This window comes from Tinamus guttatus, unplaced genomic scaffold (genome assembly GCF_059628265.1).
Source record: "Tinamus guttatus ecotype Peru unplaced genomic scaffold, ASM5962826v1 Tinamus_guttatus_pri_ptg000520l, whole genome shotgun sequence".
Taxonomy (NCBI): domain Eukaryota; kingdom Metazoa; phylum Chordata; class Aves; order Tinamiformes; family Tinamidae; genus Tinamus; species Tinamus guttatus.
The window spans coordinates 366810-391782 of NW_028289054.1; the positions used below are offsets into that span (position 1 = coordinate 366810).

The 24973-nt window shown below is 40.2% G+C and overlaps 1 protein-coding gene across 1 annotated transcript; it reads left to right on the plus strand.

Moving 5' to 3' along the window:
• Positions 1 to 3169: 3169 nt before the first annotated feature.
• On the plus strand, positions 3170 to 5194 carry MC5R (melanocortin 5 receptor). The gene is made up of 2 exons (XM_010212569.2): positions 3170 to 3255; positions 4083 to 5194. Exon 2 carries the CDS (start codon positions 4165 to 4167, stop codon positions 5128 to 5130), a length of 966 nt encoding a protein of 321 aa, XP_010210871.1. The 5' UTR covers positions 3170 to 3255; positions 4083 to 4164; the 3' UTR covers positions 5131 to 5194.
• Positions 5195 to 24973: the final 19779 nt, after the last annotated feature.

Consider the following 24973-nt stretch of genomic DNA (forward strand, 5'->3'; position numbering starts at 1 on the left):
GCTGTTTTTAGTAGTCAGTAGTAACACTTGGTTTTTAATCCATTATGTAAATGTAATGATGTGCTAAGACACTCTGTGCAATGTCTGTTTATGCATGAATTTATTCACATTTGTTTCATAAAAGGAAAATGCAGACTCGAAACCTGGGACCTTACAACTTTGATGACATTCCAGGAAAGGTATGGTGAAGCTGCAATTTTGAATATAAAGGTAGGACATTATATATCAGGAATGTAGACTATCATACACCAATATTTACTGAACTGCCTGAGAGCACTCTAACAGGGCCAGAATGTTCAAACACCAAAGTCTCACTGAAGAGCTGAATTATACAACAGATTAGCTGCATTTTATGCATAAGCCAAAAAGACCAAAAATCATGCACAAACATTTCATGAAACAAATGAACAATGTATATTCGCTCTTAATATTTGCCTTTACATTTGCCATACTCCAAGAAAGGTTACAGAAATGAGACATGGAGGTTCATAATATGTAATTAAAGTAGCATTTTAATGACTTTATATACACATATATATTGTATATGTAACTATAGAGCTGCAGAAAGTTGTACTGGCTTCTCCTTAGCCAAGCAAAATACTATATCATTACAAAAATACTCTATTGTTGCAAGAAATAGTTTCATTTCTTTTATATAAAGTAATAGCCAATAAAAACCTGTTAAATGTTCTTTTTCAATCTAATAGTGAACACCACCTCCTTTTTGTCAGGATCATTAGTTTGTATAGGCCAGCACTGGCCATCTGTGCTTTTTTGAGGCTATAGCTAATACCTCTGTATGATCTACTAGGTACTGCTGACCAATCCCCTCAAAAATATTAAGGAATCAGCCACTATTGGAACTCTCTCCCATTAGACAAGGCATAAGAACAATGATTAATAAACCTCTTGATACCTTTTTACAGTTTAGGATTTAGGTAGGACATTGTCCAGCTTAGGTTACTAGGATATATCTTTCTAAAATGTCTTTTACCCTGTATGACAACCTTTTCCTCTACTGAGTGTATGATCACCTCATCCATCTTTTTTAAAAACAGCAAAGTGGTTTTTTGTTTTGTTTTGCTTTGTTTTTTGTTTGTTTGTTTTTCTTCTGCCCTTATTAAAAGTGAACTGCTTCTTTTGGTAATGTTGTAGAGGTAAGATTGGAGGCATTAATGGGCCTAGCAAAAGCTGCTAAGAGCAGAGATCAAGAGAAATAGTTGTCTGTGTTTGAGGAAGTCAGAGAACATATGTTAGAATGCAGAGCAGGCCATGATCTTCACTTTTGCCCTAGGTCCACAGGTTATCTCTATAAAAGCAGAATGCAGTTTGAAATGACACTCTGCGGTTTTGAAACACTGTGCTAATGACAGTGCAGAAAAACAAAATAGAGAGGGAGAGTTTGTAAACAGGCCAAGAGCATCAATCCAAAACTAAGTTATGAAGGATAAATGTATTTTCATTGAACAGACAAAAACAGCTACAGAAGGACACTGGAATTAAATTGATTCAATGCATTACCGCTAGACAAGTTGTGTAGATTTTTGTTGACTTCAATAAACTGCATTCTGAACGCATTAGGATTAGCACAGATTAATACCCAAATTCATCAGAGTGTAATAAGCTCTTCCTACAGAATGTTCTTCAGAGGCCCATTGGATTGCAGGCATCATTTCAGCATTCATTGGTAAAACCACTATCAGTCTTTGATGAAAGTAATTCCTCTTTTATCCTTTGCAAAAACAAATTCAAGCTCTGTGAGAAAAGGTTATTTCAAATTTGGAGTATTATATGTGAATTTAATGAGACCGCAGCTGAGTGATCTGGAGAAAGATTCTATTTTAAAGAGAAGGTGGTGTGAAGACTTGCTTTCTTAGAGTCCGGGTTTTAAGATTTTAGACTTCTCAGTTTTGAGGAAGTGTGACTTGTCCTACAGCTTAGGATGGTCACAGCATCTCTTGCCTTAGCTGATGTGTTGAATGAAGGGGTATTTTGGAGTGGTCCCTTGTAGTTCAAAGGTGGGCAATGGTTGGAAAATCTTTCAGTGAATCTGCCACTGCTCCTGCTCCAGTTGCTGATATCAGGTGTGATATGTCAGGCAGATATATGGCTGAAGAGACTTTCTGTCTTACCACTTCATAACGGAAGGGAATGGTCTATGACCAAAACAGGCACTGACTTCTTTCCTCTTTGGTTTTGTACTCTCCTTCTTTATTTTCACCTAGGTCCTTTTGGTAGCATCTTTTGATTATTTCCACTGGAGCCAGTCGCAAGCTCTTGTTTGGTACAGTAGGATAGGGACCTTAAGCAATTAACATTTTTGTTTTGCCAGATAAGATGCTAGATGCAGTAAAGAAATCAAGCACTTCATCTGGAAGATGAAACACATTCCTTTGGCTATATCTGGTTTGTGGACCTCAGGAGGGCTCCACATGGTCCAGATTCAGAGTTCTCAAAGTATAACTCAGCCCACGATCATTTCAATGCTGCAGTTGCTTATTATTTTTCCACGCATATTACTTGGCTTTCAGTTTCTGTTGGCAGCAGGAGAGCTTGAATTTGTGCTCTTTTTGCGCTCTTTGCGTTTGGTGGTAACATGGGTCTTATTCCTCCAAAATTGTAACTGAGAATGTAAGACAAATGGTTAGAACAATAATAAGCCTACTGCTTTAATAAAGATATTCTGGATTTACCTCATTCAGAATACTGCAGCCATACGATCTTATTGTCAGTCAGGACTAGAATAGCAAGTCAAATATGTAAAAATTTTTTGGAAAAGAACATGCCTACTGCATTTTACCTTTTTATATCATTTTCTCCTAAGAATATACTAAAAAGCAAGAATTGTAAAAGACTTCATCATGAATTTTAGATCAGCCTCGGTGTTCAGTTAAAAAAAAAAAAAAGACAACAAAAGACCACTAGATGGTGGTAAAAACCCAAGGCTTTGCTAACAGAGTCTGCGAAAAGAGTTTAGAGGGGCAAAGGAGAGGAGGAGCCACAGTTTGAGTACTGAAGTCATTATGTCTCCGAGCTATAAAAAGGCAGTTGCACAGTAAGTAATTTATACGTGGTCAGCCTTGATTCTATGGATTTGCTCATTCCTTTTTCTCTATAATGTCATCAGTCTCCACCAAGGAGTCCCCCGCCCCAGATGTTGGATGAGGACGGGAGATGAAAGTTCTGCTCTCCGGTGGAAGGGTTACAAGCGATGAAGAGGAAGAGCAACTGAAGGAGCAGCTCCTACCCATTGAGGTACAGTTATTTCTTGATTGTAAATGAAAGGTTACTTTTAAAAACTGAAAATGATCTAGCTTGAAAGGTTTGCGCTTTGTTTGCACTGAGTCACTGACAACCAGCAAGAACTGGTCTCCATATTAAGAATGTGATGGCTTATGACTTGTCCTGAATATTCTCATTGCTGAAAGAAACATTGAATAAAATACTCCCAAGCTGGAATAGAAAACTCATTTTCATGGTAGAAATCCTTCCATACAAACTCTGTCTCTTAGTGTATCCTGGAATGCATGGATTTGCCTTGGTTAGTGATTTAAAATAATGCTCTTAACTGAGCATGTTATTATAGCAAAGATACACAGTTTATAATGCAATTCATGCAAACTTTAGAAGTATGGAGATCAGGAAAGCATTTAAATCTTTTACTGAAAATGCTCATTTCTTAATTCAAACTTACATATATTGCAATCAAGTGAACAGATTCAGTCTGACCTGATATTGTATTATCCTGCATTTCTGGACTCTGAGACTCTCAAAACTGTTTGCTTTTCTGTGTTCTGCAAAATTTCCAGAACACTGTGCTCACTTTTGGGAGATCAAATAGAACAAATAGAACAAATTCAAGTATGAATGAAGAGTGTATGAATCTCTTCATTAGTTTGTGATTTTAATTCCCCAATAAAGAAATAAGTAGTGAAACTCTGAGGCAATGAGAGGTCAATTTAGAATCAGTACAGGAATATGGTGTGGTAGAGTCAGGATGTGTACATGCCAAAATAAATAGCTGCTATTTTTTTTTTGTCAACTTCTGCCTGTGCTCGTCATACTATTTTTTTTTTTGGCAGGTTCTTTTGCCTGTTGGAAAATGCATTTATTGCACTTCTTGGCAAGTCCCTCAGAAAGAACAGAACGTATTTGCTTCCAGAGATGAACACGTCCTCTCCACTGAACTTTTCTGAACAAAACCTGAGTGCCTTTGGCAGCAACTTTACTGTGCCTACTGTCAAGAGCAAGTTATCACCATGTGAACAAGTGGTCATTGCAGCTGAAGTGTTCCTAACTCTGGGCATTATAAGCCTTCTTGAAAACATCCTAGTTATATGTGCAATAGTTAAGAACAAGAACTTGCATTTGCCCATGTATTTCTTTGTTTGCAGTTTAGCAGTAGCTGACATGCTGGTCAGTGTGTCTAATGCTTGGGAGACCATAACAATATACTTAATAAATAATAGGCACATAATCATGGAAGACGCCTTCATCCGTCATATAGACAATGTCTTTGATTCAATGATCTGCATCTCTGTGGTGGCTTCCATGTGCAGTTTGGTGGCTATAGCAGTAGACAGGTATATCACTATCTTCTATGCCTTGCGTTATCACAGCATCATGACAGTGAAAAGATCGGGACTCATCATTGCATGCATCTGGACCTTTTGCACGGGCTGTGGCATTGTCTTCATTATTTATTATGAATCAACTTATGTTATCATCTGCCTCATCACTATGTTTTTTACCATGTTGTTCCTCATGGTCTCGCTATATATCCATATGTTCCTCCTGGCTCGTACTCATGTGAAGAAAATAGCAGCTTTGCCTGGATACAACTCTGTCCATCAAAGAACTAGTCTGAAGGGAGCCATCACTCTGACTATGTTACTTGGCATCTTCATTTTTTGCTGGGCTCCATTCTTTCTTCATCTCATCCTCATGATCTCCTGCCCTCAAAACCTCTACTGTGTTTGCTTCATGTCTCACTTCAACATGTACCTCATTCTCATTATGTGCAATTCAGTGATTGATCCCCTGATCTATGCCTTTCGTAGCCAGGAAATGAGGAAGACCTTCAAGGAGATAATTTGTTGCTATAGCCTGAGGATGGTCTGCGGATTATAGAACAAGTATTAGGAAAGCCAAGCTGAATAGGTTTATCAGTGGAGAGAATTGAAATGCAACACTTTACTGCTGCTCGCAATACTACTGAAAAGCCTATCATCTTTGTTCATTTTTCATTATTTCTGTGGCAATCAAACCCCCCCCTTTTTTTTTTCAAAGTAAAACCTTTCTTGCACTCCATGCCCCTTCCTCATGCTGGTGGTAAGAGCTACTGAGTGCATCTGTATTAAGGGGGGAAAAAAAATTTGAATCTCATATGCTTACTGAAGACTCTGTATCTTTTAAGAATCATGTACAGGGAAAGTCACATTTTCCCTTCTGCCAGATGCAAGTGAGTCCATTGGCCTCAGTATGCATTTATCCTGATATTTTTTGTCTGTCAAGATACAGCAGGGCAGATATTGATCTCCAGAATATTTTGTTTTCTTCCTAATATATTAAATCAGAGAAGTAGCTCCAATTATCAGGGTTCACATACCTCGGTCAACACTGTTGTGACCAAGAACATATGCACATACCAGCAGTTGTGTATTGCAGTCATGACTTTCACTGTCATAAAATAAGCACTGTGTAAGATAAGATGGATTTACGGATCAGGATACAGTATTTTTGTCATATCTAACAATGCCTTCTTACTTCTTATCACCAGATCTGTGGAAAGATATAACCTAGCCTGATTTTCAGCTGGTAGTGCCTGAACATCAAGACTGAGCTGATTCTAGTTTTTCTGTTTTCCTCATTCATGAGGGCTGTGGAAGTAAAACCTACATGGTTCATAAGACCTGGAAACCACCATGCATTCTGTGTGATTAATTTGCATCTAGTCATAAGCATGCTGTTCTGTAACTGCTGTGCAATGTGCAGAATTATTGAATTTGTCACAGATGAGGGAAGTACATCTGTAGCATTTGTTGCCTGATGCTGAGGAATGGTATATATCTGAGATACCACTGAGATATAATCTAGGCAAATATTTTAAGAAGCAGTACCCTGCTAGCTAGATATCAGAAAATAACTTGAAAAAAAAAAAAGAATTACATATTTCAAAAGCTCAAAGAATAGCCCTCATTACATTTGGTTTAGGGGATAGTCTAAAACTGTTAGCAATAGAAAGAGTACAAGTAGCTCAGCTGAATAGCTTGGATTATCCTCTGGTAGAAGAAATTCTGATCAAGTGTAGGAGACTTTTTTTTAATCCTAAGGGTGTTCAAACATGGGAACAGGTTCCCAGCGGTTGCGCAGTCTCCATCCTTGGATGTATTCAAAACTTGACTGGGCATATCCCTCAGCACTTCTGAGTTTGAAGTGGGGTCTCAATTAGAAGATGGCCCTGCTTTGAATGGCCAGTTGTACTAGACAGTCTTCACAGGTCCCTTGTAACTCAAATTATTCTGTGATTCTCTGAATGAACTTCTGTATTATGATAAAAATACTTCTTCTTTATTTTTCCTCCTAATTTAATCTTTTGTGTAAGAATAACCTTAAAACATTGTCCTCCACATACCTAGAAAGGTACTGTATTCTGTCTCTTTGTTTGCATTGAGGTCCCTGGCAGGATAAATCAGGATAAGTCAGGCACCTTTTCAGAACTTTTCAGTTGTTTTTCTGCTGTAGCTTGAAGCATGTACTGCTTCCAACTTTCACGTCTCCCTTTGACAAGGGTGGGAATGTTGTTCTCAGTGGAGAGACCTTGTTATTTGGCTGTCGATACAATGGTTGTAGCAATAGCAGTAGATGCTATATTCTTCCTTTGGTTGTACCCAGTAATGGGATTTCAGAGATATGTCTGTCATCTGCCTTGCTTCAGTCCACTACTTAACTCTACCCATAAATGGGGCCTAAGGGGCACAGACCATTGAGTGGACCCTTGCTCCTATGAATGTAAAAATATAGCAAAACCTGGGACAATTCAATTGCATAGTGAAAAGCACCAGTTCATGTTGTAAATAAATCATTAAGTTTTCACTTGGTATTGCAAATAAGATACTCTTGTACATAACTGTAAACCAATAAATAGGAAGCCAAAACTGTAACAGCTTTGTATATTTTATTGAATTGTACATTACTTTTTTATGTGTTGGAAGTATATTTGATGTATAAACACAGACACGGGGAGATTCTGTTAAACTGATTGCTGGAAAACCTATTATTGTTTGTTATTCATTGTAATGTGTTCACTACACTATAAATCATTCACAGAAGAGCTTTTTGCATTCTAGGCTTTCACTACTCAACTTAAGCAGATGCCTTACTGAAAAACACACTCTGAAAGAAAGTTGAAAAACTCTTAAATGTGTTTATTTTTATATCTGGGTTCCTCTAGGTGTCAGTATCATTTCCTGGTTATAAGACTTACCTAACCTGGTTATGAGGTGGGAGCTTAGCTGATTTAAGGGGAAAATGAAAAGTGTTTTCAAGAAAAGACTAAAACAGTTCCAGCAAAAAAACTACTTACACTAAAGGAATACATATAAAATAAATGTCTCTTTGAGGCTGTCACCTGTTTTCATGTATTTCTTTCTTCTGCTTAACCACAGCAATGTTTAGCCTGCTTTTGGTTCTACTACAGTTTAGAAAAAAATGTGTTTTCTCATAGGTTGAGGCACTTGAGCATATTGTAAGCACAAAATTGCCTCAGTATAGTCATGAGAAAGTTAGCTGCTAGGTTGTCATTGCAACATATCCCCAGAGCTTATAGTATTGTTTTTGCTTGCAGTGCCAGTCATTTCTAGTTTGGTTATCAGTCAGTGAAAAGAATCTCACGTCGTATTACTCCTATTCCAGACCTCCACGCTATCCAGAACCAATTGCTATTGCTGCTATTTGGTGACAGAACATGTCACTCTCTCTAACTTGTGTGCCACTATTTAAAAGTTTTTAATGAGAAATTATCTTGAACCTAAACCTGTGGCAGGTGGGTATAAACACAAAAATGGTAGTGAAATTACACTTGCATTTTAAGTAGCTTAGTAGGAGCAAGAAGAGTATTTTAAAAAAAGGTCAATTAAAAAAAAAAAAAAAAGGAGAAGTTGTATAAGATGTAATCTACCTGCACCAGAATTTCATCTAGTTAAGCTGAACACGGAATTCTTCACTCCATGATAATGCATTTAAGGGTAAATCGTGAGTAAATAGCTCTGTCACCAGTTCACATTGAAGTCCTTCTAAGCTTGCCCTAATTTTTGCTTGCTTCAGTAGACACTTGTTTCTTGCAAGAGATGGTATTGCTAAGATATTCCCATAACCAACCTGTTCTGTGCTAGCATTATGAAAATCAGAGTATTTTCTCTAGACCAGAGCCGTACTAAGACACCTGAAGACACTGGATTTCTGCTTTAGCATCTCCTGTAACACATCTCCTACAACAGTCATAGACCAGAGGAAAGATGCTCCTTCTGCTTCATTATAACATCCTAGGCCAGCCCTGCTTCTTGCATGGGCAGAAAAGGGGTCTAGCTACCGAATGCTACTTCTTCTAGGGCTGGGAGTCACCATTGCTTCTGGTTCCACAAGATACAGGCCTGTGCTCTCTGGGCATCCAATGTTCAACTTGCTTCTAGGAGAAACAACAGAAACTATAGGAATCTCTCGCACATGCAAACTTGAAGAAGGCACAAAAAAAAAGCCAAAACCAAAACACACAACTGTAGTAAAAAAAATAACCCCCTCACGCAGACTGCTGTTAAAATCTTTCTCTTTTTCCTTCAAGGTTTTGGTGGGAAGCCTTTCGCCTCTCTTGCAGAAAGCCTTCTTTCATTTCTGAACAGCTTCTTGTGCAGAATGTGAGTTGTGGTAAGCACAGGGGTTGTGATGGACAACCCCAGGCCACAAGTGTATGGATTTGCACGTGCAGTGTCCTTCCTTCCAGGCGGAGGTGGGTGAGTAAGTAATGGGAATGAGAGTGTGGAAATGGGGAATCCTCACATCAGGGATGGGGAGTAAATGAGTTTTATTAGGAAGTCTCACATGCTCAGAGGGCTCTGGTTAAGTTCCTGCGCTAGGTCCTCTCACAGTGAGATACTTCCCTTCCTTTTCTAATCTTGCTGTGCATTACAGCGTAAGGTATGTATGTCTTGGATGAAGATGGTTCTTGATACAGGACAGAAAAGAAGAATCTGAAATCTGTGTGTGTCTGTATTTATCTACATATGAAGTGTTTACTCACAAATATTGAATATACTCACAGGGAACGTCAAATTAAATCTATGTGAAGGTGTATTCTTGTGAACTAGTTCCTACTTTTTCCTAACCTTTCCATTAATAATCTTGTAATTTGTTACATTACTTTCCAGTTTACAGCTTGTTTCTCACTTCTTCCCTCAAGCTGTGGAACCAACTAACAAGTATCTAAATCTGAAGTCAAAGAAAAAAGCCACAGCACTTCGTGTATTCTGATATTTAAAAAAACAAGGTAAATCACTGTGACAGAACAAAGAGCACCTGTCCCCTAGCGCCTGTCACACTAAAGATCTAGGAAAAATGAATTTAAATTCTTATGGTCCTGATACATTATCCTTAGAACTGTTTCTTCTTTAGCTGCTTGCCTCAAATCCCCGAGAACTTGTGACAGAGTGCTAAGAAAAAAAGGGTCTTCATCAAAACAAACAGCAAGTATTTAGGTAAATAATGCAAGGGCTGGACATGTGATAACCCTTTAGAAGATCCTTTCTGCTTCCAGCAGGCTTTGGTTTTGGGACCTCTTGAGCAGGAAGTTGTGCTCACAGCTCTGTGACTGATAGCGCTTAATGGATATTTCTCTTATTAATTTATCTAATCAATTTCGGATTATTCCCTGTCATCTGCAAAATCTTGTGAAAATAAGTTTCACAGATACGCTGCATGGAATAGTTATTTTTTTTCTTTTAAAGAATCTGCTTGAGAGTTTTTGTGCAATGCTTCTGAGTCCTTCTGATGCAAAGGAGAGAGATAACTGGTCCCCATTTGCTTTCTGTATGCCATTCATATTTCTACTTACTTATATAAATCTATCTTTTCCAGACAGAGTGTCCTAGTCTATTTAATCTCTTGTGGTATTTTCATACAACGTTGTTCTTACATTGTTATTCTAGACCTACTATGTTATTTCCTGGGAACCAGATGGACTAATGACAATCCAGATAGAGGTGAATAATGGATTTTTGCAGTGCCAAATGATGCTGCAATTTTTTTTTCTCTAGTATTTTCTTAACAATATATAATTATAGTTACACATTTTATGATTGTACATTTATTTTCTAAAGGACACTTCATAATTAAGTAGATGCCAAGATCTCTAAGGAATTCCCTTTTGGCAAGTGCATGTAGAATCACATGCTAAATAGCTGTGCATTTTTAATAGCTAAGTCATATGTCAGCATGTAAAATTTATGATGAAAATAGGGGGCTTAGGAGTGCTTCCATGCTTCCACAGTCCCAGCACCACAGCAGGACTCATCTGAGATCCATGCTCTCTGGCTTGCCCATCTCAGATGAGGAGGAAACCTGGCCACACTGGCTTTAAGGCATTTGCAGCATGCCCCAGCTATCCCCGGGCTGACTAAAGAGCAAGGGTATTAGATTCAGACCCAAACTGTCCTTTCTTTGGGTAGGTTGGTAAGAAGTTCATTTGCTCAGCTATGTCCAGATGGTGATTCGTTACTCCTCTCCTTTCAATTAGGTTGGTTTTACACCTGATTAAAGCAAGACAAGAGTCAGACCTATAAACTTTGCCTGCTGGTTCCAGATGATTTTCAAAAGCACCAAACGAGCTCTTTTGATCACCCACTGCATTAATGTTCTAATTAAGAGAAACAAAGCGAAACAAAAACTCACAAAGAAAACTTGATTATTGTTCTCTCCAGTCTTCCATTTTCCAAGAGGAAACAGTCACTTTTGGCAAGTAATAAATGCTGCTACTGCTAATTGGCTTTTTTTGTTGGCTCTTGCATTTTGTGCAGAAACTTACTGCCTGCTTCACCCAGCTTGAAAAGATGGCCCTAGGAATACCTATTACCTTTGGATCATGCCCTGGTTTGTCATAGTTAGGCTCTGAACTGCTTTCAGCAAGGCTTTGCATGAATTTTGAGACAGGATCTATCTCTGTTTTCCAGCACTTCATACTGAACTTACTGTTATTACTTCTCACAGAGATACCTGCATAGCAGGTATTCAGCATTCTGGAGGGATGCTAGCATCTCTAGCTCCTTCTTCCCTGGAAAGGCAAATACCGCTATTTCAAAAATCAGGGGAAAATCAATGTATGAACAAATACACTGACTCCTAGTTATTGCCTGGATAGTAGTTTATGGGATTTTATTTATCTAAGGGATGATAAAGGGATGTTATTATCTAAGCAATTTATCTAATAACTCTCTTGAGTTGTTTGTTATTTGAGACCAAGCCACCTGCTTCATCTAACCAGGAAATAGGACCCATATGCTCAAATGAATGTGGGCTTGTTGACACTATCTTGCCACGTTCAGGTCACTATTTTGCCCTCAGTGCAATCCATAGGTGGGAATTTTGGCACTCCACAAAACAAGAAAGCCTCAGCTCCTGCAAAATGCACCCCTTTGGAGCTCTGTCTGGGACTCCACAAAATCAGCTTCTAGGAAAACTGCCTAGGACGGAGAATAGGTAGGTTAAGCTTTTGGCTTCTCTGGCGTTTGAGTGAGTGAACTGCTTGGCAGTCACATTTTGTGAAGCAGGTATTAAAAAAACCTTTATTTCAAATGACAGAGGAAAGAGATGAATCACTTGAATTTCAAGTGTAGTTCCAATGACAGTTCATGTTCTTGCACAAAGTACATAAAAAATGAAGAGGCAGGAGGTAAGTCCTTGAATGAAGTTGAGGTCTTTCATCCCACAGTGAAGCTGCTAAATATTCAACTTTTCACTGTGAGATGGGACACTGACACAACCACCTCCCTGGAGGTGGCTTTTTGAAGGAAAACTTTGTGAAAAAAAAAAAAAAAAGTGCTTGGTGTGTAGAATACTGTTTTAGTTAAGCTCTGTGAAAGTTTGACAGTTTCAACCCCTCAGGTGAAACAAGCAGAGAAACACCTTTTGGATGAATTTAGATTGGAGTCACTTTTAAGACAGGATCTGAGATGTGTAGCCCTGCGTGTCTCTAGACATACCTACCTGAAACATAAGGACTTAGGTTCCAGAAATTTAGGCACAACAGCTGATATGTGCACATGTCTTTGGATTTAGGCTCCTCACTCCTCATTCAGCTCATTTCGTGTTGACCTCACAACGCCTGGCACTCCAATCACATGCACTTAATAACTGAGCTTGGTTGAGGCATTTTAAGCAATGCATTGGAACTGTATTTAAAGTGTGGGATATTGAAAACATGTCCAGTTTAATTGGAAGTGAATGGAAAAGTGGAAACACACAGCAGAGCTAGCTCATTGGAGACAGGCCTGGCATATAGACAAGCAGAGGATCAATGGCCTCTTGCACAATGTAATGAGTAAATAGATGACAAGAATAACATTAGTTCTGGTGAACCTTTAAAAGGGAAAGCAGGCAATATGAGGAACACCGTGTGTGTTTCAGGTGACCTTTTGCTGAAAATGTCACTTAGAAAATCGTACTGAATTCATAAAGAGGATAATAAATAATGGGATGGAATAACGAAAGGTTTAATACCCAGGCAAGAATGAGAACAGATCTAGGGAGGCTGAATACTTGGAATTTCAGATGCTTTAAAACTTATTAATAACAGCCAGTGGAGCGCTGAGAGGATTGCTAGGGCTGAGAACAGCCTTGCCCAATGAGATGTGCACCGCTGGCAGCAACGAAGGGAGTGCACCACAGACCCACAGGGCCCATATGGGCAGATGCACGCTGCGAGGGAGGGAGGGCAGCCTGTTCATTTTGCCTTTTTAAGCAACAGCTTCAAGAGAGAAGGGAGAAGCGAAGAAAGTTGTGTTGCTGCCGCTTCCCGGAGCCCCTGTGGGGAGCAGCCGCTGGCCTGGCACTCAACCCAGCTGAGGGATGAGGGTTGGCTGGGGCCAGGGGTGCCCACAGCCTGGGTGGTGGGGTCTCCGTGAGGGGCCAGCAGTTGCATGATGGGCCCATGGCTACCTCAGCTGCTGCAGGACCTCGCAGGGAGCTGCTCTGTCAAGGTCCTTGTGGTGGCACCACCAGTTATGCACCGTGCTGGAGCCAGCTGTCTAACTGTCCCGCTGGGGTACGATCCCTGTGGTGCCTGCCTCATGGTGCCTTCCCCATAGCTCAGGCCAAGGGCTCCCTATGGAGGAGGGAGACCCAGAGGAGGCTCCTTGGAGCCCTGGTGTAGCTGCTTTCCCCAGTTCCAACCTGGGCCACAGCACTGCAGCGGGGATGGCCCTGAGCTCAGGCGGCCGAGCTCTCGGAGAGGCCATGCCCAGCGCTCTGCAGCCAGGACTTTGTGGGAGCCTTATCCACAGAGGAATAGGGAAGTATTCACTGTTCCCTGTAGAAAGGCAGCTGATTATATCTCCATATAATTATATTTTTGTGTTGCTTTGCAAATTGCCATTCTGTGATATTTTTGGTGTTTCAGGTGGACCTGTGAAAATAACTTCAGAACAGAGCTAATTAGGAGACAGAGTTCATTCAGAATATATTAGAATATTTAGGATTCAGCAGTATCTCTCTTCTGAGAATCCTGAATCTTCTGCAAACTGCAATGAATGAAGCCTCATACCATTGCTGGGCAGGTTCTTTTTGAAATAAAACACTGACTTGGCTTCCTTGGAATCAAGCATTTCTCCACTGTCACTTTGTGACCAGAGGAACTAATCTTTAGAATGCAAAAGACACATTTGCAGCATGGTGCTGGGTTTATGTTCTCAAGCTTAGTCTCCTCTTGTACCACCCTTGAGAGAGGGAAGACTTGTGCTCAGGAGCTGCAGCAGTGGCTGGAGCCACCACAAGGCTGCAAGGACACGCAAGGGAGCCTTTGCTTCACCTGACCTTTTTTGAATCTGTTTTGAGGCCTCATTCTTTCACCTTTCTCTCTGTCTGGAGAAATATTTGAGTACCAGAACAGTGTTTGCTACTTGAATGGTTTTTACCCCAGAGTGTATTTTTTTTTCCAAGTTTCTATGTGGTGGCCTGTAAGCAGCATATTTATCACAGGTCCAGAATCTATTTTTGGCATGACAAACCTTGAAGCAGCTATGATCGCCACAAAGCATGGAGCTTGAGTAAAATAAACATATTGCTAAGATGCTTCTTAAAGGGAGATATTGTGACAGTGGGATTTGCGGGGCATGACCACCCCAGGATGTTTGTTTAAGAACACTTCACAAACTTTGCTTTGCTTACAAGCCTGCCTAATGAATTCCATGTCCTCTAAAGTACCTCTGCTTCTTAGGCCTGTTCTCTGGCAGTAGAGCATGCATAAGTGAATTTCTTTATTAATTAACTGAGATAGCCATAGTCAGTAGGGTTTCATATTTTTTCCTACTGACTCAGATATTAAAAATAGACTTTGCTGATAGGTCACGCAAGACTTTATTAGACTGACATCGTTTTTCTGTTAAGTCAGGCCACAAGGGAAACATACTTCATAAGCTGTGTTTGATGGTTTTCTGCATTTTTCCATGGATATTTTTATTTGACCACAGTTTCAATAGAATACATGCTTTCATTTAAAGTAATTTCCAGAACTTTGTAAAGCAGCAGCAGGATATTGCTAGTGCGATGATATAGGAAAATACCTCTAGACCAAAGAGATCAACTTAATTCAACTCAGTAAACTATTGATTTTTAAGCTTAATAATTTGCTATTAGAATTCTTACCAGCTATTCTGATATGAACATTTACATCTCTCTCTCTCTCTCTCTCTTTTTTTTTTTTTGCCTGTAGTGTGGGAACCAGTAGTTCTAGAGTTTTAGAGACTGTAGCTCAAGGGCTTAGAAAGGTAATGATAGTGTAAAAATATCATTCAATATCTAAGTCCTCTGAAAAAAAACACAGAAAAAACACAAATGTGTCAATCTCTCCCTGTGATTTTTCTGAGGGAGTTAGAAAATTTTCTATTATAAAAGGGAAGTTAGACTATGAAAACCTATTTCTTGTTCTTGAAACATACAAATGGGTAAAAATTAGATGGATATTTGTTAATGATATCCATGTTTTTAAGCTAATATTTTCTCCAAATTTAAGTATTTATAAAACCAGGAGAAAGTTTTCCCTTCCCTTCCCTTCCCTTCCCTTCCCTTCCCTTCCCTTCCCTTCCCTTCCCTTCCCTTCCCTTCCCTTCCCTTCCCTCCTTCCTTCCTTTCTCTTTTCCTTCTCTTTCTCTTTTCCTTCTCTTTCTCTTTTCCTTCTCTTTTTCTTTTCCTTTTTTTAAAAAAAAACTCCAGAAATTATTTTTCTTGTGTAGGGTAAGAATCACTTGGAAATCTTCTGCAGTTCTCTGCCAAAGCAAATGTGACTTCAGGTCTAGTGCTCATTAGCTGTCAGTGACCCTCACCTCTGTTTCCCACTGCTTGTGCATGAAGCATCTTTTGTTGTACCTATGATGCTTTTATTTCCAGTTTTGCTCTTTCACCAACATGTTACTCCAGGCTAGTGGTGCTAGGGGCCCATGACAACTTCTTTAAGTAACTATGGATTTCAATGGCAGACAGTGGTAGGTGATGGCTGTACTCCCTGCAGCGAAATATCTCTCTCTCTAGGCTAAATTTAAGCTGAGTTCCTCTTTTTTTTCTTTCTTTTTTTTTTCCCTCCTGTGGGAGAGAGAAAAAGAAGTGAGTTACATTTGAAAACAATTGTAACTTTTTAAACGAACTTAGTTTTACTAAGGCTACCATTTTTATAGGTAGCTATTTGGTCAAATATCTCCTTAATCTATCAGCAGTCAGATGGTTTGAGGGCATCTTTTTTAGTCAAGGTGCCAGAGCGGTGCTGTAGATCCCATGGCTAGATCCAAAATACCCACAGAGAAAATGTGGTGCAAGGGCTCTAACCTGAGGGTCTGAAGTAGCTGAGTCCAAGTACTGTGTTGTGCTCAGAATAACTGTAACAACTAGTTGCTGACGGCAATGTCACTGCACGTTTTGCTGCATGCAGTTTTGGAGTAAGCTTCCTTAGGACTGTTTCAGAAATCTCTGCACTGAGACCCATTGCAAGGGGCATCTTCAATAAAATGTTCTTCTGGATCGCTGTCTTCAAGTTCTCTACTTGGCGGATTCAAGAACCCAATGATATTAGACGACTCATCATGTCATTTATTTTTTCCAAGTGTTATTAATCTCTGCACTTTCTCATGTGTCATGCACATATTTCATTTTGGAGCTAAAATTAAATAAGCAAATGTAAGTAAAATTACAGTGTAGAATCACTTAATGGATAGGATCTTTAAGCAGACATGGGAGTTTTTTTTTTTTTTTTTTTTTTTTACTGAGTTACTAATAGTGAGGAGTTAATAATTTAACGATTTTAATACAGAAATCATAGAATGAGTTTTTTATGATCTGTACTATGAAGGTCAGACTAGATGATCAGGTTAATCTGATCTGGTCTTAAAATTTTTGAATCAAGTTTCATAGAAAGCTGGAGCTGGCTCTCTTTCCCAAGAAAGCTAATGAACAGTGAAAATGCTCCTCAGCTTAACTGGCCAATTAATATGGCCCCAAATATGTTTGCCTAAACGTATAAATATGTAGGTTCATGGAAGAAGCTTTCCTGAGACCAGTTTACGTCTAGTGCCTCAGAACTATATAAACTCTTTAGCACAGGAAATATATTGAAGCCAGAAACCACAATGCAAATGAACAGCCTGAACCGTGAAGTATCATTGTACAAAAATTTGCTTAAACTGGGAAGCTTTTGGGGAATAATTCATTGCTCATATAGAAACAAGCAAAAAAACCCCAAACAAACAAACAAAAAAGTCAAAGAAAGATGAATATCATGGAAGATTAAAATTAGTTTATCCAAGTCTAGCAGTGACAACACACATTTAATTCATCAGTTAACATACCCAAATTGTTTAGCTTATTTGAATCAACTATAAGTAACCTTATTTAGCTTTGCATTAATTATGGTTATTGCATCTTCAATCTTCCAAAGCTTTGGTTATTCGTGTATTTTTGCTGCCTCAAAAATATTTGGTATAGGTAGCAGTGCGCTACAAGAATTAAGAGGTGCTAGCATGTGAGGGAGTAACACAAATCACCTTAAATTAATGTCTGTCAATATTAAGTTTTAAAATTCCCACAAATAGACAGATGAGCCAGATGATGTCAGCTTAGACATCCATTCATCTGTCAGGATGATAAGCTATGTAAATAGTATCCTAAAAGTTAAATGATGGAATAATTTCTGATTAGGATGAACTTAATTTGAGTTAAACTTAGAAGTAACTACAAATGATGAATTACTGGAATATTTCAAGTTATCTGGAATATTGTGTGCAGTTCTGGTCTCCCCACTACAAAGAGAAATATGGAACTTCTAGAGAGGGTCCAGTGTAAAACTACAAAGATGACAATGGGACTGGAGCATTTATCTTATGAAGAAAGAGTAAGTGAGCTGGGTCTGTTTAGCCTAGAGAAGGAAATGCTGAGAAGAGATCTTGTCAACTTGTACAAATATCCAAAGGAAGGATGTAAAGAGGATGGGGCCAAACTGTTCTCAGCGGCAGCCAGTCATAGAACAAGGGGTAATGGTATAAATTGAAACACAGGAAGTTCCACCTCCATATGAGGAAGAACTTTCTTCCTGTGAGAGTGACAGAGCCCTGGAACAGGCAAGTACAAATTTTACATTTAACTTGGTTTGAGTTATAGGTGACATAGGTGGTCCAAGATAGTCAGTTATGTATTTTTGTAATTGCACCAGAGCATAGCTGGTTAAGAATTATTTTCAAGCAAAATTCTTTACCCATTAGTGCTTTCATGTGGAGGGTTTACATTTATTATTATTATTATGGACTGGATTATCTGACTAGATGACCTCTAGAGGTCCCTTCCAACCTTAAGCATTCTATGATTATTATTATTTTTAATAGAGCCTTGTAAAACTGTTTTCTCCTGATGCAGAGAGATTGCTGTGGCAACTTCTCTGTGTGCAGAGCAGGGAGTAAAATCTCCTTAGGAGTTATCGACTCCTTGTCATCTTGCCGATTGGCACCGAGTAGCATGCTGAGGCATGGCATCATGCAAAGATTCTGGCCAAGTTGTTTATTGGCTGACATATAAAGACATCATGAGTCCTTAAGGAGCAGGCAGGATGTTTGGAACAAAGATGCATGTTGCAGATGTCCTCTGATGGTACACTTTTTTTTTTCCCCCCTCCCACCTTTTTCCCCCATAAACAAGATGAAAGGTATAGGGAATTTTAAAGGGCCTGATAATTTGACAGTGAAATGAATGAAATTATTCCGATTTTTGTTTTTCATGCCTTATTGTATAACTTACTTATGATTAAACTAAAAAATAAAAGCCAATAATTATGGTGATTCTGGAGATATTCTTCCCTTTGTATGAATGTTTCTTGAGAATTCTTGCTACAGTGTTGACAGTATCTTTGTTTAGGGACTTTTGGAAAGAGGAATCTTCCCCCCGCCCCGCCCCAAAGCTATCTTGAATGAATGAAAACAACAACTTGTTTCTCAAACTAGAAATGACTGGCAATGCAGTTAAAGGGGGCTAAAATGTTTGAAAGACAATCTCTGTTGTAGCGTGCCATTAGACATAAACCACCTGAAAGGATACATCTTATTCCACAGCGGATTTCTTGGTGATGGAAGAGACTTTTAAAAACATGGAAGATAAGAACAGGGAGACTCTTCTATATCTGTATCATGCTGAGGAACATCACAGCATGAATTATTCTATTTATTTCAACACAAGAACTTGGGGGCCAGTTGTAAATTAAGCAGATTTTCATAGATTCATGCATCGTAGAATCATTATGGTTGGAAAAGACCTTCAAGATGATCGAGTCCAACCATAAGCCCTTCAACACCATGCCTGCTGAATCGTGTTCCTAAGTGCCTCATCTACACGTTTCTTGAACACTGCCAGGGATGGTGACTCCATCACTTTCCTGGGCAGCCCATTCCGATGCTTGACTGCTCTTTCTTTGTAGAAATTCTTCATCATATCTAACCTGAACCTCTTCTGGTGCAATTGAGGCCATTTCCTCTTGTTCTCTCTGCTTGTTCTCACTTGTTATTCTGGAGAAGAGATTGACCTCCACCTCACTCCAACCTCCTTTAAGGTGTCCCCCCAAGTCTCCTCTTCTCCAGACTAAATAACCCCAGCTCCCTCAGCCGCTCCTCGTAAGGTCTGTGCTCCGTCCCCTTCACCAGCTTCGTTGTTCTTGTTTGGACATGTTCCAGCACCTCCATGTCCTTCGTGTAGTGAGGGGCCCAAAACTGAACACAGTATTCGAGGTGCAGCCTCACCAGCGCCGAGTACAGGGGCAACACTATTCCTGGTAAAAGCCAGGAGGCCGCTGGCCTTCGTGGCCTCCTGGCTCATGTCCAGCCGGCTGTCAACCAGCACCCCCAGAGCCTTCTCTGCCACACAGCTCTCCAGCCGCTCTGCCCCAGGCCTGTAGTGTTCATTGGGGTTGTTGTGACTGAAGTGCAGGACCCAGCACTTGGCCTTGTTGAATCTCGTATGGTTGGTATCAACCCATCGATCCAACCTGTCCATATCCCTCTGTAGAACTTTACTACCCTCAAGCAGATCTACTTTTCCTCCCAGCTTGGTGTCGTCTGCAAATTTGCTGAGAGTGCACTCAATCCCCTCATCCAAATCATCGATAAAGATATTAAAGAGGATCAGTCCCAACACTGACTTCTGGGGAACATCACTTGTGACTGGTCACCAGCTGCATTTCACTCCATTCCTCACCACTCTTTGGGCCTGGCCATCCAACCAGTTTTTCATCCAGCGAAGAGTACACCTGTCTAAGCCATGAGCTGCCAGCTTCTCCAGGAGAAGGCAATGGGAGACTGTGTGAAAGGTCTTACTGAAGTCTAAGTAGACCATGCCTACAGCCTTTCCCTCGACTGAAACTTAGAGCCTGTCTGTAAGGAAGATAAAGATTCCTCTATAACTGCAAGTAGATGAAAAGAAAAATTACCTGTGAGGTCCTTCTCTGGTTCCAGTCATGTCATATTCTTGCACTCCCTTCATTAGACAGCGAAGGTAAATGAGGAACACTGGTCCACTTTTCAATGTGAGTCATTTTACCCAGTTGTGACCAAGCAGATAACTCAATGGTAGTGAGTCCTTGGGACTGTCCTTGCTTGGCTCCCCTGTCATCCCTTCCTGTGTTCCTGGACTAATCGAGTTGAAAGCTGGGCAAAGCATTAGGACTATAATAAAGAATTGGAGTAACCACTATAACTACAATCATTCTGCTTTATGTAACATAAATGAGGAATAGTTTATAGATGAGCGAACAACTATGCATATGCCAGTGTAGGGGAGGGTATAATTAGGACTTAACATTTTAATATATTTCATTTAGTAAGTAGAGAACTTTCTTAATTGGAGGAGGAAAGGCAAACCTTTCTGTGGTCTCTGCTAGCCTTTTGTGCTAAAGCTCACAGGGTAGATTCAGTGCGGTTAAAACAATGTTATTCTCTTACGCAGACTTGCTTAGCATATTTTTTTCTCCACTAAGGTTTATATTTTCTACCATGTTGCCTTCTTGCCTTGGAAAGCATCTTTTCAGGATCACTTACAAATCTCATGTTCTTTTCTGTGTATTCTGAGCCCTTAATTAGCAGACACACTTTAATACAATGTAGTGGTTTCTTGAAAGAACAAACATTATTTTGGGGAAAGAGGAAAAGTCACCCAGCTTGTCTGACGAATGCAAAAGGAAATGTGGTTAAGGAACTGCACCACAGCAGCCAGGAGAGCAGGGCGCAGAGAGGAGCTGCGTGGGACCGTACACCAGCCAGGCAGAGCAGCAAAGCCAATGCAGGCACAGCTGTGTGCCAAAACGACAGCCTTCCGAGTTAGCTTTCCCAGGATCTTTTTTTCCACCGCTGATATTGTAAATATCTGTTAAAAAAAAAAAAAAAGAAAATGTTATCAAGAGATGCCTGCTGCTATTACCTGATTTACTCCGAAGATTTATTTCCCCAATTTTATACATAGTTGCCCACCTAGAATCATGGTTACATACAGTTATGCATGTATATATTATTTATTTTCCTAAAATATTCAAAGTATGGTTTAGGTCACATGGTCTCTTTCATTTCCTCTGTCCCATCTGAAATGACCAGGGATCCTTCAAAATCAGAAACGTTCCCATAAAAATGCCTAACATACTTTCACAAAATGACTTGGCTTTAGTAATACAGGACAGTTTTGCTACTGCAAAAGCCTTACTAGAAATGGGGTAAATGTTGGTCATTCAGTATATTTTCCACTCAGCTTCAAAAATACTTCTATGAAAATGCACTGTTTTTTAAAATGGAATAGTGTTTTCTTTTTTTTTTCTTTAATTAATCCTTCATGCCCATACTTGGATTGTTTTTTTGTTACCATTTCATTTACTGAGAAGAAAAGAATAAAAACTAATAACAATGGAAAAGAAGGAAAGAATTTTCCGATTTGGCTTCAAAAGATTGTTAAAAGTACTTTTTGGAAAGAGAAGTTAATATTTTGAGAGGAATAAAAGTTCCTAAGATCTCCAAATGCATCTACAATTTTTCACTAGCTCCACAAAATCTAAAATAACTTCAGCTGGCCAAATGATTTGTTTTCACTTGGTAGCTTGTTTTCTTTCCCAAACAGTTGAGACTATGGCTTGCTGTAGCTCATCCTATGCTGTGATCAGTACTTTTATAAATGAAAAGATTTATTTACCTCAGAACAGCCAGCCAAACATCTGAGCCACGGCTGCCAAAGGGAATAACACTTTGGATCTCTTATAGGCTTAAGGTGTTCTTAATGTCTTCGGTTCTAATTTTCCATACTCAATTTAATTTGGATCAATTAAAATGCTGCAGAAAGGAGCTCACAGCTGCCTTGCTGTGTTATTTTCTTATATAATTATCAAAAACAAAATATTTTGATCTGTTAGCTATCTTATATGTTGAATAGACAGTATATACAAATCTTTTGAGGATAAAGTTTTTTCACATGTGTCTAAGACTATTTCTGTACTATTGGGGAAGTGCTGCTTATCTGTGAATGCCTTTGGAAAGATGTTATCCTTGAAGGAGTGTAGTCTTATGTTACCGTTTTTTTCATGGAATCATAGAATGCTTAAGGTTTGAAGGGACCTCTAGAGATCGTCTAGTCCAACCCCCCTGCATACGCAGGGTCACCTAGAGCATGTGGCACAGGACTGCGTCCAAGCGGGTTTTGAAGATCTCCACAGAAGGAGACTCCACAACCTCTCTGGGCAGCCTGTTCCAGTGCTCTGTCACCCTCACTGTTAAGAAATTTTTCCTTAAGTTCCTGTGGAACTTTTGATGCTTCAGTTTCCAGTCGTTTCCTCTAGTTCTGTCAGTGGCTACCACTGAAAAGAGGCCAGCACCATCCTCCTCACTCCCTCCCTTGAGGTACTTATAGACACTGATGAGATCCCCTCTCAGCCTTCTCTTCTCCAGGCTGAACAGGCCCAGCTCCCTCAGCCTCTCCTCATAGGGCAGATGTTCCAGGCCCCTGATCATCCTTGTGGCCCTGCACTGGACTCTCTCCAGCAGCTCCACATCCCTCTTGTACTGTGGAGCCCAGAACTGGACACAATACTCCAGATGTGGCCTCACCAGGGCTGAGTATAGGGGCAGGATCACCTCCCTTGACCTGCTGGAGACGCTCTTCTTAATGCACCCCAGGATCCCATTGGCCTTCTTAGCTACAAGAGCACACTGCTGCCTCATGGTCAACTTGTCATCCACCATGAGGCCCAGGTCCCTCTCTGCAGAGCTGCTCTCCAGAAGGTCGGTCCCCAGCCTGTACTGGTGTCTGGGGTTATTCCTCCCCAGGTGCAGGACCTTGCACTTGCCCTTGTTGAATTGCATGAGGTTTCTCACTGCCCCCGTTGTCCAGTCTGTCCAGGTCCCTCTGGATGGCAGCGCAGCCCTCTGGGGTATCGGCTACTCCTCCTAGTTTGGTATCATCAGCAAACTTGCTGAGGGAGCACTCTGTGCCTTCATCCAGGTCATTGAGGAATAAATTGAACAGGACTGGACCAAGGACTGACCCCTGGGGGACACTGCTAGCTACAGGCCTCCAACTAGACTCTGCACCACTGATCACCACCCTCTGAGCTCTGCCATCCAGCCAATTCCTAATCCACCTCACTGTGCACTCATTTATCCCATACTTCCGGAGCTTGCCCAGGAGAATGTTGTGAGGGACGGTGTCAAAGGCCTCGGTGAATTCGAGATAGATGACATCCACTGCTCTCCTCTCATCTATCCAGCTGGTCATTCCATCATAGAAGGCTATCAGGTTAGTCAAGCAAGATTTCCCCTTGGTGAATCCATGCTGACTACTCTTGAGCACCTTCTTGTCCTCCATGTGCCTGGAGACAACCATGTGCCAGTATGAGCATTCCATCTCTTTTCCAGGAACGGACGTAAGGCTCACTGGCCTGTAGTTGCCTGGGTCCTCCTTCTTGCCTTTTTTGAAGACTGGTGTGACATTGGCCTTCTTCCAGTCCTCCGGCACCTCCCCCGTTCTGCAGGATCTTTCAAAGATGATGGAGAGCGGCTTAGCTATGACCTCTGCCAGCTCACGCAGCACTCTGGGGTGCATCCCATCAGGGCCCATGGATTTGTGGGTATCGAGTTTCCTTAGGTGCTCTCTGACCCAATCTTCCTCTACCCTGGGCAAGTCTTCCTCTCTCCAGGCTTCTTCTCTTGTCCCTAGGGCCTGGGACTCTAAAGGGCTGCCCTTGGTAAATACTGAAGCAAAGAAGGCATTCAGCAACTCTGCTTTTTCTGTGTCTTTTGTAACCATTTTTGTTTCTTAAAAAAAATCAGCAGTCATATAGCCTATGAAGCCAGATAGATTAAATTTTAAATAAAATTACTCCAACACTTTTTAGATCTAAAGGAGTGAATTTCAAATATTCTTATGTTTTCAGACTTGCCATTTTACTACTTCATTTACGTCAGTTGAGAGATGGTGTCACTTGATTTTTTCATCACTTTATTGCTAAAAAGGGGAGCCGTGCGATTTTCTGGGAAGATAAATTATGTGACAAAGATTTACCTCCCTTTAAAGACTAGAAATGGTGCCAAAAGCATGAAACTTACCTATTTCTTTTGAATTATTCTGTTTCAGTAAGTATTCAATATTTGTTCAGTAATTCCCAGGATGACATGGCACATATAATTCCCTACAAAGGTCAACTTTTTAAAGGAATGCTGTCCTAGTGGAATGTGGTAAGGCTTTAGATAGTAGTAAAGTGTGAATTTCACTGGACAAATTTCATTGCTGTGGATTTCTGCCAATGTATCTTAATCCAAGTTTGCAACAAACATGTTCCAGTGTTGATCCTGCAAGATTGGCTGAACCGTTATTAACCTTAAATCCCTTAACGGTCATGGGAAAAAGATGACAGCATTTAATTCTCTTCTGTGTAAGCATGTGAGTATCTTGCCACAGAAAACTGAGCCTGTTTCACATGACGAATGAGGCAGCATAAGATCTTAACTGTTCTTAATATCCTGGTGGAAAGTGAAGTACAGTAGTGTGAGCCAAAACAGGAATGCACACCCTGCTTCTTCCCTTAATTTAGTAAAGTTTCCTGCAACACTAGTTCATCTCAGTTAACAGTGTTAGCTGTTCAAGTTAGAGCAAAAGAAGAGAGAGAACTGGCCATAGAAATAAATAGGATTTTTCTCTCCCATGTAACGCATTATTGAGG

What these genes read in the sequence shown, in the direction of transcription:
- MC5R (XM_010212569.2), top strand. Translation starts at nt 4,165, where the DNA reads ATGAACACGTCCTCTCCACTGAACTTTTCTGAACAAAACCTGAGTGCC.